Source organism: Chelonia mydas, chromosome 11 (genome assembly GCF_015237465.2).
Source record: "Chelonia mydas isolate rCheMyd1 chromosome 11, rCheMyd1.pri.v2, whole genome shotgun sequence".
Taxonomy (NCBI): Eukaryota; Metazoa; Chordata; order Testudines; family Cheloniidae; genus Chelonia; species Chelonia mydas.
The window spans coordinates 21,517,608-21,533,782 of NC_051251.2; the positions used below are offsets into that span (position 1 = coordinate 21,517,608).

The following is a 16,175-nucleotide window of genomic DNA, read 5'->3' on the forward strand; positions in this document are numbered from 1 at the left end:
CCTTTCTCCCCCATTTGCCCATTTCTTAACATTTTATTATTCATTTGCATCCCATTGTGAGGTGTATACTTACTTAACTGGAGTTGTGCGACTATATTTTTATGATGTATTTTAGGATGTTTTAATTATTTATTTTCATCTGTTTTATGCATTATTGTGATGGTTTTAACCATAAGTGCAATTCCCCAAGTATCTTGAAAACATGAAGAGATGCATAGCTTACTACCAATGAAGCCAAAGAGACTATACATGATAGTACCAGTAAGCAATAAGCCGATTCTTGTTTTCAGGATCAAGACTGTAATATCTACAAAGAATACCAGTTAATATACTGGAATTCTATAGATTTAAAGAAATCCATTTTTATCATTTGTATGAGATGAACAGACTTTTATAAGAGCAAAAAATAGAATTTCATTTCCCAGTGTTTAAATATGTCTATATGTTCAATCACCTAAAATTTCTGTGTTTGATTATATAACCTCCCCTCCTGTTAATAATTTCTAGCCCCTAACTTTCCGGTAATGTCCAGCTTCCCAGAAACTGGATCAAATCCAGCCCTGGGATAAACAGACAACTCCATTGAAATCCACTTAAATCACCAGAGTGGACTGAGATGATTGATAGGTTGCTCCTTCTGTATGTGATTTAACAGGCTGCCCTAATAGCCAGTTGGAATGCTTAACTTTTTGCTACTTCTCACTCCCTCAAACAACCAGCATTCAAGGATGCATCTTCTGTTCTCTCCATTCTTATCTAGCTAGGTTGTTAACTAAAGCAGTTCCTCTTATATGTTTTAGGAACTGTTCTTCAGCATCTAAGATCCCTGGAAAAGAGGAAAAATAAAACAGGCCAAATTGTAATCTTTGCTAAGGCACTGAGACCAAATCTGTGATAGTAAGCTTCAAAAATTGTGTCCCAGTTACTGCTAAAGATGGACCCACCTTCTAATCTAACTATATAGTGACATAGTGAATGTGCCAGCAGCACCAGATGCTGAAAGGATTCAGATTTACAGGAATCTCCTTTCCAGTACAATTGGCCAAAGGCCATGGCCAATGCAGTATATTACAGATATTGAAAAGCCTGATATCTTCCTCTCAGCCTGCCCACATGAGCATCTCTCTGCTATTTCCTGTATTCATATTTTAAAAATCAAAAAGTTAAAATATCCTGTTGTCTCTTGGTTGAGCTGGGGTCCATTTCAAGTCCATGCTTCAAGTCAATTTCCCTTTGTTGGAGAGAAACTGATATCACAGATGGATGTGTAATGTGCTCATTCTGAAATTGCATGTTTTTAACTACTCTATGTACATTAGACTTGTCAATCTACAACTGAGATCGATCCAGCCACACATGGGCAACTTCAGAAGCCCCAGCTCTGTCTCTGTGAGTAGCCACTAGGAACAGCTGCCTTTGTCATTGTCTCTTCAGGTTTCCAACTGTCCTCCCAACTGCCACAGAATCTTTCATTCCCTGGCAACATACTACACTCTAGTCAGAAGCCAGAAGGGCAGCAACAGACACACCACACTGCTGTCTGCTGATGTATTACTGCTCAGCAGATTTATCACAGTCCTACAGCTTAAGGACTTGGATTCAGCTCCTACTGAAATCATTGCAAAGACCCCCACTGATTTCAGTGGGAATTGGATCACTCTATATTCAGCCAGACTGGCCTAGACTGGTGAGCACATCTCACTAATCATCTTTTCCTTCTTTGGTGTTATCAGGATGCATCTCCTCACCCCTACACCTCTTCTTCTTACGGTACTAATGCTATCCCCTACCTAGACTTACTTCTAACTCTGTAATGTCCTTCCATTTCCCCCTGTTGAGATCCTTACATCTGTTTCCTCTCCTCTCCTAGATTATCTCTCATGTGCATCTCCTAAGAGTCACAGCACAGGATCTGGCCCATACACTGTAAGGTGAAATAAACAGCACATAAAATAGAACATGCAGCTGAGAACTTGTTTACGGGACTCATTTGGACCAAACAAGAATAGTGAATCTTATGACAAATATTTGTTAATGCTATGCACATTCTTTTAATATTATTACTTTTTTATTATATTAGCAGAATCATCAAATAAATACTTACTTGTCGGCCTTGAATTACTGTATGTCTGTTTCTTCCTTGATAGTCAACAACTTCTATGTAGTCCAAATATATGTCTATCCAGTAAACATATTTATTGACCAGATCTACTGCAAGAGCAGTTGGCTGCTCAATTTTAGATTCTACTATCCTTGTTCTATTCATCCCATCCATGTCACATCTCTCAATTTTGGCAACATTCCCATAGTCGGTAAAGAAAAGTTTTCTGTTGAAAGAAAATAAAGTGTTGTGGGTCTGTTTTTGCTTTGTTATTTTTTAAGAGGGTGAGCTTGATGAGTAGGTCCCCAGTGGGGCATTTTGTAAAACAAGTTTTCATTCTAATTCATTTCAGTGGTTACATCTGTTAGTAACCCATAACCATAACCATATAATATCAGCCATAAACAGAGAAATCTGCTAATGAATACTGTAAGGCATGAGGGAGCAGGTTAACTAAAGATGTGAAATATTCCAGCAAATGTGCAATTGCATTGGATTTTGTTCTGTTTTTGTTAGAGAATTTTTTAATGTATTGAAAAAGATGTGCCTTGAGGGAGCCAGTACTGCTGATTAGACATGAAATTCTTATGCAACTAAGTGCATCAACTCAAAAATGTATGTGTCTTATCCTTATGTTGTGTTTATCCTGCTTTTTAAACTGCTTCACTGTATTTTTTCTTTCTATAAAGGCTATTAGAATTTCATTTATGTAGAAGCTAAGATTGTTACAAATAGTAGAGATCAGCAAAATTGTGAAATAATTAAGCTGCTAGAAGCAAATGTACAATGTATATTGACAGATATAATAAATGCAAAAGTAATCCAGAGTTCTAGATGCTCTCAGATATTCCAAAACATAACATTTCACAAAAGAAGGCAATTTACTCTATATTTCAGTTTTATCCATTTTGGGGGAAGACAGACAAGGAAGGACTACTAGCCCTGAAGAACCTCTAGTACATTTATTTTTCCAAAATGAAACATCCTGTGCAAGATTAACAGAAATCTATCAAAGACTTAAACATACCACAAAAGCTTCTAAGCCTGATAGTTTGATTACCATTCACGATGTTTAGTAAACACAAATCAATTTCAATTAACTTGACAATATTTTAACAAGATTACCTTCTCATGAGACTAAATTGCATTTGTAAATAGAAGACCATCTTGCCATGACTTTAACACTATCTCAAGAATAATTCAATTTCTAGTTACTGAATGTTATTAATATTACCTTGAGAATCAAAGATTTGATTTTCCAGATTTAGTAAATTATCTGTTAGTTATCAGCATTAATGGAACATTATGTAAAGCCCAGGGTATCTTTTTGTTGAATAATTATCTAAAAATTAATTGTTTTAGTAATTGTAGCTTCCACTGAGCATTTAATATTGCAATATGTGATGCCTGGGAAAGAACGTGGAGTTGCAAAGAAGACAAATGAAAATTCTGTTACATTATTAATACCTTACAACAAATGAGAGTATATTTTGAGTGTAGGTCAAAAGGGTCTCACATCCAAGAAGACTTTTAAAAATAAAAAATACATTACAATAATGTTTTAAATACATGTAGTTTAGAGGAAGCTGCTTCTATTGTGTTAAAATGAACTGATCATATTAAGCTTATTCTTTAAAAAACACAAACTGACCATTAAAAACTGGTGGCATGATATAGCCCAGAGTTACTAATTATATTGTGCATGGAGCATGGTACAAATGACATGAGAAGCGTATTAAACTGAGAAAGCTAAAAATAGCAAAGAAATACAATTAATTTAAAATTACAGTCACAAAAACAGTATCTTAAAATAATGTTTATTAGCTGTCATAAATGTTATGATAAATGCACCTATTGCATTTCAAGTAAGACCGGGGGGAAAAAAAACACTAAATGTGCATTTACCGATATATGGTTTGGATGAGCTAATAGGTCCTTTCCATCTCATACTTGCTGAATAATATCAAAGCTCTACTCAAGATCTCAAAATCAAACTGGATTCTTTCAGGTTTTTTTTTTTTTTTGGTTTTTTTTTTACTGTAGCACAAGTAACCGATTACAGAATTGGAATTTAGCGGACCACGTTGTTGATAGTAAACTCTTTGGGGCAGGGATCATCTTTTTTGTGTGTGTTTGTGTAGTGGCTAGCACAATGGAAAATGCACAACCAAATTCAGCACAGGGATAAATTAAGACACCTGAGGTCTCTGACACTATCAAGCCCACACAGGAAAGGTTCTCACAACCAATGCTGTGGCCTCCAAAAACACTGCCCTGCCAATCATCATCATTCCTGGACTGCAGCTTTCTTTTAGAGCTTCTTCCATCGCAATTCTCATTTTTCCTTTTCAGGCTTTCCTCCTTCCCCAGCTCCTACCCTTCTGAGTTATCACTCTTTTAGCTTAGGGTTTTAGCTCTTTTCAGGTTTTCAAAAGCAACATTCCACCAGTTTACACTTTGTTTGCATTCCCAGTTCTCTCTTCAATGATCAGAGATGGAAACAAATGATACCTGGGGTTGTGGAGCATAATTGTGTGGCAATACAGTGAATTCCACAGCAGTGGAATCATAGAATACCAAGGAGCCTGCCTGTACCTTCCTATCTGCCATTCCCCACACCTTCTCTCTCCCTCTCTCTCTTCCAGGTCTCCTCTCATCATAAGTAGAGCCCTGCAAATCTGCAGATATCCATTTTATATCTGCGGACACAGATATTCACGGACCATGTTCGCAGATCGCATGCGGATACAAATTTTGTTTCCGCACAGGGCTCTAATCATACGATCAGGAAGCACTAGAGAAGGAGAAAATCTCACAAATGCACTAGTGTTTCAAGTGCAATGTCTTCCCACAAGACAACGTAATGTGAAGAAGAGATATTTCTACAACACAGAGCATATTGGAAACTTGATCTTAACAAGAAAAGGAGGACTTGTGGCACCTTAGAGACTAACCAATTTATTTGAGCATAAGCTTTCATGAGCTACAGCTCACTTCATCGGATGCATCTGATGAAGTGAGCTGTAGCTCACGAAAGCTTATGCTCAGATAAATTGGTTAGTCTCTAAGGTGCCACAAGTACTCCTTTTCTTTTTGCGAATACAGACTAACACGGCTGCTACTCTGAAACCTGATCTTAACTGTGTTCTCTAGGCACTATAATAGACATATGTATTAATAACAATAATAGGCTTTTTGCCTGTTTCCCTATGAAGAGTTGTGGATTTAGTGCCAGTTAGAAGGCAGCAATGAATTGGGCTGCAGTCAGTGCCTCCTGCTCAGGAGAGGGCAATACAGAGGCTCCCTTGAAGAACAAGACTAAGATCAAAGGGTGCATGGAACGTAGCTTTGAACCACCATTCATTTCACAACAGACGACCACCACAATATTCAAAACCAACCAATCAAATGCCATTGTAGAACATTCATTGTAGAATAACTTACTTTTAGCTTGGAAATCACTACGGGTACCTCTACAGTGCAAAAAACACCAGTGAGTCTCCAAGCTTGGGTCAACTGACTCAGGCTCACAGGGCTCTGCAGTACAGGGCTCAAAATAGCAGTGGAGACATTCCCACTTGGGCTGGAGCCCGGGCTCTGAGACTCAGTGAGAGGGAAGAATCTCAGACCGGCTCTTGTCACCGGCTTTTTTTTTTTGAGGGGGGGGCGCAGTATAGACTTACCCTTACTGGTTTATATCTGCAGTAACACAGATGGCTGTCTCAGCAGTGAATAGGATAGTAGCTATGAATTTGTGTACTGATCAAAACAAATCTCCTTCATTGCTATGCTAGTTACAAACTGTCACTCTCTATATTCACCTCTTCTAAAGCAAGTAAAACAATGCAGCCTGGAAGGGGGGCGGGGGGGATCTACTAGTTACTGAATTATTTATATATTTATCTGGCAATTTAAACTTCTCATACATTTTGAGCTGCTCTAATGCACAGATGACATTAGTTTCATGTCCACAGTAGGAAATGACCTCAATTTCCTTCTGAACCACCATATTGTTCTGAAACCATCTCTTTGTTTGCTCATTCCATCATCTTCATTATGATAAATATGTTGCACCCTATTATGTGTTGTGCTAAACCTGAATGGAAATCAATGATACTGCATCTTAGTTCTGTCTTTCTGAAGAGCAGTAAAAGCAACTTTTTTGATATATGTGATTAAAACTGAAGCATACAGTCTCAGTCTACACTATTTATAAATAAATTGGACAATAAATGATCTTGAACTTGAGCCCACGGATGTGAGAGAAAAGACAATGATATGATTTGCTTTTGTGGATGAAGGTGAGAGACTAAGAAAACACAAGAAAGTTCTAAAAATGTTTAGATAAGCTTCAGATAAGCACATAGATATTTCAACCTCTTACATATTATAAATAAGTCTTGAAAATAAATTGAAAGTACGGCAGAATCAGTTTCAAGGATTGCAAAATGGCTGGCAGTCCTGTGGTCCTAGACAAAGATGAGGCCTTGAAAAAACATGCCTGGGGACACCATCCCCAGAGTTGAAACCAATACACTTCAAAAGAAAGAAAACAGTAATCGTACATACCAGAAAAAACCTGAAAAATCTTAACTACATAGGTGTGATAACACAGTCAAGCTGCTTAGCAGCAGTGAGAGCTTTACAAATGGATGAGCCACTGTTGCTCAGGGTGGATAAAACTCAATGCTTTTTTTCTAAATAAAAAAAACTGGATTTTTTAATTTAAATCGGATTTTTTTTTATATAAAATGCTTTTTGAGGAAAAAACCTATCTAAAGAGAGTTTTAATTAAGATACATTATAGCTCGAAGATATCTCATCATTGAATAAGGATTATAAATTCTAATACTATAGTATGAGAGAATATATTTATGTAATGTTTAAGAAAAGTTTTGTAAATGAGTTCCAATAGTTCATGGCTTAGGGACCCAATCTTATGTGGTTCCACAGGTTTCTGTATAGATTATTTAGGTTAATCTTTCTATCTACTCAATGGGACTCAGTGCTCAGTCTAGAAGATACCCATCAGAGATCCTTAGTTTTGCAGTTCTCAAACTGTGGATTTGTGTCTTCAGAGGTAACATGCTTGTTAACAAAAATGTTTTAAATAAATAAATAATATATAGAGGTGAGAAACAACAGACCTCAGCTCTATTGTCCCTCTGCAAATTTGTGTACACAGAGTCAATCCCTTACCTCTCTCTAAAAGTGCAAAGTTTCAAAAAGTTCAATGAATAGAAGATTGTTGGGGGCGGAATAGATCTGGACAAGGAGAAGAAGTCTGGAGATATATGTGAGAATCGTGGGACATATGCTTGTTTTGTTAAAATATTATATGCTTGCTGTTGAAGAAAAAAATCCAGAATACTTAACGTTGTTGTTTTAGTTAACTAAAACAATTTAAATATCTGTCTGGTGATCTTCTCTTCCTAATACAGCATGGCAAGAAAATCCTCCAAATATTAATGATTAACCCCTATTGAATTGGAGATAGTTCACCTCCCAATGATTTCGTAAATATCTGCTTCATTTACCAAAGGTAAATGAAATAACCAGACAATCATTCATTTTCTGATATAGCTGTAAAACTAATCTGAAAAGTTTTCAGAATAAATCATTGTTTAAAAATGTACAGCGTGTACCTTCTAAAAATGAAACCTACATCTCTGAGTTGTGAAGAATATGTATTAAGGTTATAACAACCAACAAGAAGGCACTTTTATGTAGAAAAGCATGATTAAATCGAGTCTTCCTGACTAGTGATTTAAATCATGATTTAAATTAAATCAAATCCACCCTGCTATTGCTCAATCTCTCTCTTCATCTGTAGGCAACCTCAGTAATCAGTGCTTCCAAGCTACTTCAACAAACAATGGGCTGGCAGTAGGACTACCAAAAGCTGTAAGCTTGCTTGCTGCTCCTCACGTCAGTGGTTCTGCCAGATCCAATGACACATAATATGCGTGGAAATGAAAAGGGGATTGTGTGTGACTGCTAAGAATAAGTTCAGCAAGACTGCTTAGTATTAGGGGAAAATAGAGTAATTCCACTCACAATGTACTGTAACTGCTATGTGCATAAATTAGAGGGAATGCCTATTATTGACTATTTGCTTGTTTGGGAAAAGGAGAAAAATATGCAGAATAAGCTTGGCAAAATTGCATTGTCTTCCTATTAATCCACACATTTTCAGCAGTGTTAAGACATTAGAATCAGTACTTGACATGGGGAAAAACCATAATAAAATAGAATAAAAACTTGTATTTTAAATCCAAGCTACTGAAAAATAAATTCAAGATGAGGGAATGTTAGGAAAAAATTATATTCTGAATGTATAAAACCATATAGTGTAGATATATCTACATCAAAGAGACAGACACATTCTGTTATACTATATATAATACAATACAATATAATATAATATAATATGTGTGTATATAAAGAAGGCGGCACCAGGCCAAGTCATAGATACTCAGCACCTCTCAGGATCTGGTTATGCGTTAATGCCTCATTACAGTTTAAAATTTGAACTCAGAAATCAGGAAATGTAAAAATGAAGGTACCAATAGCAGAACTATATTAATCAGTCAGCCAATAATTTTAAAAAATATTAAATATAGATAGTATTTCTTTATTTTCTTGTGGTTAAATCTGCAAGCTCAAAATTTGCAACAACAACTTTTAAAATTTAATTTCACTTTTTTTGTTTGTTTTAAAGATGGGAATGAAAAACAAAGGGTAAAACTCTAGCTCTGGAGCTACCAAGTTATACAGTTGGGTTCTAATCAACTCCACTGTACTGCTTTCTAAAAAACAAAATCCTAGGTGTGGAAAATATTCAATCATGCTATAGCTGCATTATAGTGCCACAAGTAATTATAAATCTCACACTCACAAAAACAGCTTATCAATTTTTGTGTAACACACACACTTTTATTTTATATAACAGTGATATAATAATGGGCACCGGCCGTGTGTGCTTTATCCACAATATTCATTACATATTGCTGTTGCATTTACTTCTTTTTTTCAAGACATAAAATGTTAGACTGAAATGTGTGGTCTCTGACTGATGGTAAATGTTTTTTGGAAAGTTTGAGCAGAAATCCTTCAGCTCTTTTTTGATTTATGAAAGAGTGAAAACAAAATATGCTTCTCAAATTGTCAAATAAATTCTAATCACACTTTAAAACCAAAACAGAAGTAACTGGAGTCTTGGCTCTGCCCCTGGTCCACCATAACAAGCTTCTGCAATGATATATGCTGCAAACAATCTTGGGTCCACAACATGCCTGAAAACCAATTGCTGGTACAGCAGAATCTTATATGATAGTAGATAATACAATCAACTTTTTATCTTCATGTGAAATCCTTACACTGCTCTCTCAAGGTATTGCATTCTCAAACTCATGGAGGTAAATATGCAGTACACCCACTGATCTCCCATATTCTCTGCCTCTCTCACTCCACATATGGATTTGTGTCTCTGCAAATGTGTAAATACTATACTAAAAATAATTGCATCACTACTGAAATAGAAAGCTAATAATAACAACAAAAAAACAGCTTGTAGTTTTTGCCAGAGGCTAAATACTCAACAGAATTTTATGCTAAATGAATATAAACAAAGTGCCCATCTCACTCTCTCGCTCATCATAATAGCTAAATCTATTTTTCCTCCATCTGCAGTAAAGAGATTAAAGCTATGAGACATAATCCTGAAAAGCTGCATTCTTTAGCAGTTACCAAATTTATTCTGGCTTAATCTGCTACTCTGTCTAAATATAATTCAATACCCTTTACCTTAAGAAGCGTAATTAGCTTGAGCAATTTGGTGCAGTAATGCTGAATTTTTCATGCATTTCTCTCAGTTCTAAATGAAGGTAAGGGATGTTATGTCTGAAATTGTTATAGTTCCAAAGTGGATTCTTAAAACACATTTTTAGAGGATATTCATGGACTCATTCAAATTTTGCTTTCTTGGTGTACTGAATGTATACCTCTCCGCACCAACACACCCACTCCCACACAGAATACAACCTGAACCTAAAGAGTTGGCACCTGACACTTTGTTTTATTCATGTAATTATGCATATAGTAGAAGAGAGAAAATCCCTTCCTCCATCTCCCAACCATTCTTTCTGAGTAGTTCCACTGATTTCAAAGGGAATAATTGCTGCTATTATACCTTGTGACAAAGTTCCTCCTCTACCTTGGTGGGTCCCGCGCTTATTGGCGGATTTGCTTGCCTCAGAGATTCACGGCAGCCCACAGTTTGGCCACTTTTGTGGCTCAAATTTGCCGTTCACTCAGATAACCTCATCACTGGCCAACATAGGGAAAAAGAGAAGAACGACCCCCACAGTCTCTGCGGATCCACACGTAGGTCGGGGAACAGCCCAGAGACCTCCCCTGTGGTGGAACCCACAGTCCAGGTCAGCTCCTCCTGTGTCTGATCAGGAGTTGGGAGGTTTGGGGGGAACCCAGGCCTGCCCTCTACTCTGGGTTCCAGCCCAGGGCCCTGTGAATTGCAGCTGTCTAGAGTGCCTCCTGTAATAGCTGCGTGACAGCTACAACTCCCTGGGCTACTTCCCCATGGCCTCCTCCCAACACCTTCTTTATCCTCACCATAGGACCTTCCTCCTGGTGTCTGACAATGCTTGTACTCCTCAGTCCTCCAGCAGCACATCCTCTCACTTCCAGCTCCTTAGGCACCCCCCTACTAACTGATGGGAGGTCAGGTGTCCTGATTAGCCTGCCTGCCATAATTGATTCTAGAAAGTTCTTAATTGGCTCCAGGTGTCTTGATTAGCTTGCCTTTCTTAATTGGTTCTAGCAGGTTCCTGATTGCTCTAGGGCAGCCCCTGCTCTGTTCACTCAGGGAACAGAAAACTATTCATCCAGTGGCCAGTATATTTGCCTTCTACCAGACTCCTGTACCCCACTGGTCTGTGTCTGTCACAACCTGAATACGGGGGTGGGGAGTATAATCTTTCCCCAAATATGCCAAATTACTGACGTCTCTGGCACATGCACTCAGTTTAGGCAACTAATATCTTCTTAATTAAAAGGCCAAACGAAAACAAAATATATCCCCAAAGCAAAATTATAGACTGACATCCATTATTACTTTTCCCCCAGAGGTTGACAAACCCATGTTCCACCAGACCAGGAAGTGGTATGAATTCCCAAGTTGGGGGCTTTCAAACAAATCCCATTATCTCAAGTGCTTTCAAGTTTGGTGACAATACAGGAGGACAGAAGCAGTCTCCCAAATACCTTCCACACAAATGAAACAGGATTTTATAGATTACATTTAACAAACCATTTGAGTTGCATCTAGAAGCAAATAGGAAGTGAATGGAGCTGATGATGAATTGATGTAATAAGTACTCTAACATTACTAGGAACATGGGAAGTTGAATGATATACTAGAAGAAGATTCTGAGCATCCTGTAGTGGTATTTATAGCAAACTGCCATGACCCACTATGAAGGTGACAATGGCATGAAGACCTGGGTCGTCATTGAGAAATATGGCCTCAGACACTAAATCAAGTCACCTTATAGAGATAATTAAGTAACCTTTCCAGATGCTACTTTTTAAGTGTTAATATTTTGGAAGCACAAACACACTTAGCTTTTAATCTTTAAATTTAAGGTGTTGTCATATATGTTCTACTGGATTAAGTGAAAGATATACTGCAATCTCCTGATAGAGTTGAAACATCAAAAGTTTGAATTCAAGTCTGAAACACAATTTATCAAAAACAAAGCTGAAAATTAAATAGTTTATTCCTTATGGCTCAGGTTTATTTTTAATCATATTAATTCAGATTTATCTTAAGTGAATTTAGTAACCCAGCATATTTAAAATTCTTGCTTTCCAAGTAATAATTTCAGAGGAGGAGACAGGGAAGAAGAGTTTGATGAAAGTTAGATGAAGTGTTGTAGCTGAAATCCAAAAACTAACAAACAAATCACATAAGTGTGATGAAAGCCTTTTATGATTAGAAATGAGAGTGGTGTATTTCACAATGGGCAGATATTCCTATTGATCCATTCCATGATATGATCCCTATTTAATAAGTATCATAGTTTAATGATGTCATTCAAAATACACAGTGCTGAGGAGGTTCTTACAATCCCGGGTCACCAACTTGCATACTACAAGCTGGGTCACAAGAAAGACATGATCTCTGTCTATACAATTAGGGAGTGTTTATCTCATTAGCTTGTTACACTGGATGGCAGAGTAAACAAATCAGCAGTAGTTACAATTGTGCAAAATGGAAATATGTGAAAGTTAAAAAATAAGAAACTGTAAACTCTGAAAAAGGCCTCTTTAAAGTTCAAATACAGGTGAACAAAGCTTGTGGCCATAAGAGGTCTTGTTTGGTAAGAGGTCTGATTCAGAGGCTTTGGAGTTGACTGTATACTTGTTTAAATGACACATAGGACATTCACATTCCATTGTGGCTAAAGACTGTAACCAGGGAAGTTGGATCAAAGAGGTGGGTAGCAAGAGGAATCAAAAAATTGTGTAATAGGAGGGGTTGCAAATGTGGAAATGGAAGTGTCCCAGGATGAAGGCAGAGCACGTCACAAGATTTCAAAGAAGTGCACCAGACTTCAAAATGAAGGAAGAGGATCAAGGAGATGGGAGAGGATGGTAGATAATTAAGGTCCCCATATTTTCTAAATTTAAAAAAATGTGTCAGCATTTTTAGGGTCACAACAAAACTTATGCAAAAGCCAAAATACATATTTAAAAAAAAATGTCCAGGTGTTGCTTCTGCCAGATTCAATTAAAAAGAAACACATGCATATTTCTCAGAGTGCAGTACGTTTTTCAGTATTTTTCTGTGTTCTGGAGGAGTGAATCATGAAACAGTGAACAAATGTTAACATTCACTTGAGCAAAATTATAGCTTTGATACTGTTTATGTTCATTTGACTATTCAGTCCAAACACTGCCCTTGGTGCTGAAAACAAATGGTCTCAGACATGCTTATGTGGGGTTGTGTCAAAAGCCTTTCTAAAATCAAAATAAATCACATGTCCCTCGGCCCATGCCACTTCCTGCAGGCCCCATTGGCCTGGAACGGCAAACTGAGGCCAATGGAAACGGCGATCGGCTGAATCTGCGGACACTGCAGGTAAACAAACCATCCCAGCCCACCAGTGGATTTTCCTGATGGGCCGCATGCCAAAGGTTGCCAATCCCTGTATTAGAACAATAACCCTATCAAAGAATGAAATTTGACAAATCCATGATGGCTATTACTGATCACTCTTCAAATCACGATTAAATATTGACCATTTGATAATTTGTTCCACTGTCTTTCCAAATACAAGTTAGGCTGACTGGTTTACAATTCCCTGGGTCCTTTTTGTTCCCCTTCAGCATGTTAGCCCATCAACAGTCCTCTGGGACTTCACCCATGCTCCATGATAGATCATCACTAACAGTTCCGAAATTGCTTCTGGTAGTTCCTTAAATACCCTAGCGCGAATTTCATCAGGCCCCGACAATGTGAATACATCTACCTTATCTAAACATTCATTCACCAGTTCTTTCCCTATTTTGCTCGTCTTCCTTCCTTCTTGTTGTTAATGTTAACTATGTTAAACACCTTAATGAAGTGAAGATTGAAGTAAAACAGGTATTGAACACCTTAGCCTTCTTGAAATCATCCATTATTAGCTCACCTTCCTCACTAAGTAATGTATCTTTACTTCCCTTTGTCTTGCTCCTAATGTATCTACAGGATCTCTTCCAATTGCCTTTTATATCTCTGGCTAAGTGTAACTCATTTTGTTCTTTAGCCATTCTCATTTTATCTTTACATGCTTGTGCCATTCTTTTGTATTCCTCCTTAAGAATTTGTCCATGTTTCCACTTTTCATAGAATACCTTTTTTATTTTCAAGTCATTAAACAGCTCCTGATGCAGCCATTTGGCCTCTAACGCTTCTTCCTATCTTTCCCTCACACTGGGCTTGTTTGCTTCTGGGCCTTTAGGCTCATAGACTTTAGGTCAGAAGGGACCATCATAATCATCTAGTCTGACCTCCTGCACGTTGCAGACCACAGAACCTCACCCACCCATTCCTGTAATAGACCCCTAATCTCTGGCTGAGTTGTTGAAATCTTTAATACTGCATTTTTAAGAAACCACCTACTCTCTTGAACTCTTTTCCCTTCGATTTCCTTCCCATGGGAATTAACCTACCAGTTCTGAGTTTGTTAAAGTGTACTTTTTTTTTAAGTCCATCATCCTTATTCTGCAGCTCTCACTCTTTCTCCTTAGAATCATGAAATGTATCATTTCATGGTCAATTTCACCCAAATTGCCTTCTACCTTCACATTTGCATCCAATTCCTCCCTGTTAATCAGAATCAAGCTACTCCTCATTACTTTCTCCACCTTCTGAAACAAGAAGTTGTCCCCAGTACATTCCAAGAACTTATTGGTAATTTTGTGTTTTGATGATACTTTTCAAACAGATAACTGGGTAGTTAAAGGTTTCAGAGTAGCAGCCGTGTTAGTTTGTATTCGCAAAAAGAAAAGGAGTACTTGTGGCACCTTAGGCTCAAATAAATTGGTTAGTCTCTAAGGTGCCACAAGTACTCCTTTTCTTTTTGGGTAGTTAAAGTCCTCCATTATTACCATATCTTGTGTTTTGGGCATTTCAGTTGTCTATTCTAGAAATGACTCATACAACTCTCCTCCTACCATAATATTTCCCATCTCCCGCTTTTCCCTGCCTGTCCTTCCTGAACAAACCTTACCCTTCTTTATCAACACTCCAGTCATGAAATTTATCCCACAAAGTCTAAGTGATGCCAAATAAGTCATGCCAATTAAATGTTGAACTTTGGCACCTGGTACTTTTGTGAATCTAGCTCTAAGTGTAATTCTTTTTCTAAGTATGCTTGACAAAGATTGACCGGCTTAGTTTAATTTAAATTACATATATTTTGTTAATTTGTATATATTTGTTCATTAGAGAACTGCAGTAACAATATTACAGCTCCATTCTTTGGATTTATAAACATTTTTCCCTGCCACTTTTTTCCCTTTTGTCTGATGTGACAAAATCAGTCCAGTTAAAAATATTCTGGCAGAAGCCAAATTATCCCATTTACAAAGAGAAAGCTGTGAGGCTCCACTAGTCAGACTGACAGCTCATTTTAGAAAGGTAAAATTCAATTTCCAATAATGTTTTCCACATGATCCAAATGACAGTTAAATTTAAACAGTTTCATTTGTAAATGAATTTAGTGTACATGAAAGGTGCTGGATTGACAGTCCTGGAAAATAAAGACCTTTATTTATCCATAGAACAAGGACAGCCTGGGTGGTAGCTGCGTAAGCAGCCCCACCCACATTCACCAACTCTCACCCAAAGAAATGTCGTCTATGAAGTGAATGGTAGCTTAGTCTTCTCCAACCCCATTCAATACCTCGTCTATCTGCGGAAGGTTCCAACAAAGGTCCCAAATAAAGGTAAATGTGCTGCTGGAACTACTCCCAAAGAACTAGACTGAGACCACTAACTCACTGCACATAAGCAAGGACCCCAGCACATTGTAGAAAGCTGAATCTAATTTCTCAGTCAAGGTATTTGGGGTTTGTGAGGTACTCTGGTGCAGCTGACTGGAAATTGTGTGGCAGCTTCATTTCCATTTTCAAATGGAGGTTTTTAAATGAAATATGAATAGTAAATTGGTAGAGGAGACCTTGTGACATTTTTATAGTAAATTCTAGTCAAATTATGCTGTCCACACAACTGCAGTTTTTGATATGCCACATTTTTGTGCTGAATAGCATCACAGAAATAGTCAGAGAAAATTGGAAGTTTAGGCAAATGGGTTTTGGGCAGTTGAAGCTCTTAGTACTTGCTCTGAGTACTTGGGGAGTAACTGTAAAGTGAGTAATTGTAAGATTGTAATGTTTGGGTCTTTAGGACTACCACATTATAGCTGGAGGTTACAACTCAAATGACCTAAAATGAAATAATTAACGTGAAATTGAAAATTGTCATCTCTAAGTTTAAGAACAAATA

At 37.4% G+C, this 16,175-nt stretch overlaps 1 protein-coding gene across 1 annotated transcript in view; it reads right to left on the reverse strand.

The window, feature by feature from the left end:
• LRP1B (LDL receptor related protein 1B) overlaps nt 1-16,175 on the reverse strand; it is a 1,293,242-nt gene that overhangs the window by 605,045 nt on the left and 672,022 nt on the right. The window contains 1 exon segment of the mRNA XM_043525164.1: nt 2,105-2,327. Within this exon segment, the coding sequence (XP_043381099.1) occupies nt 2,105-2,327 (223 nt within the window).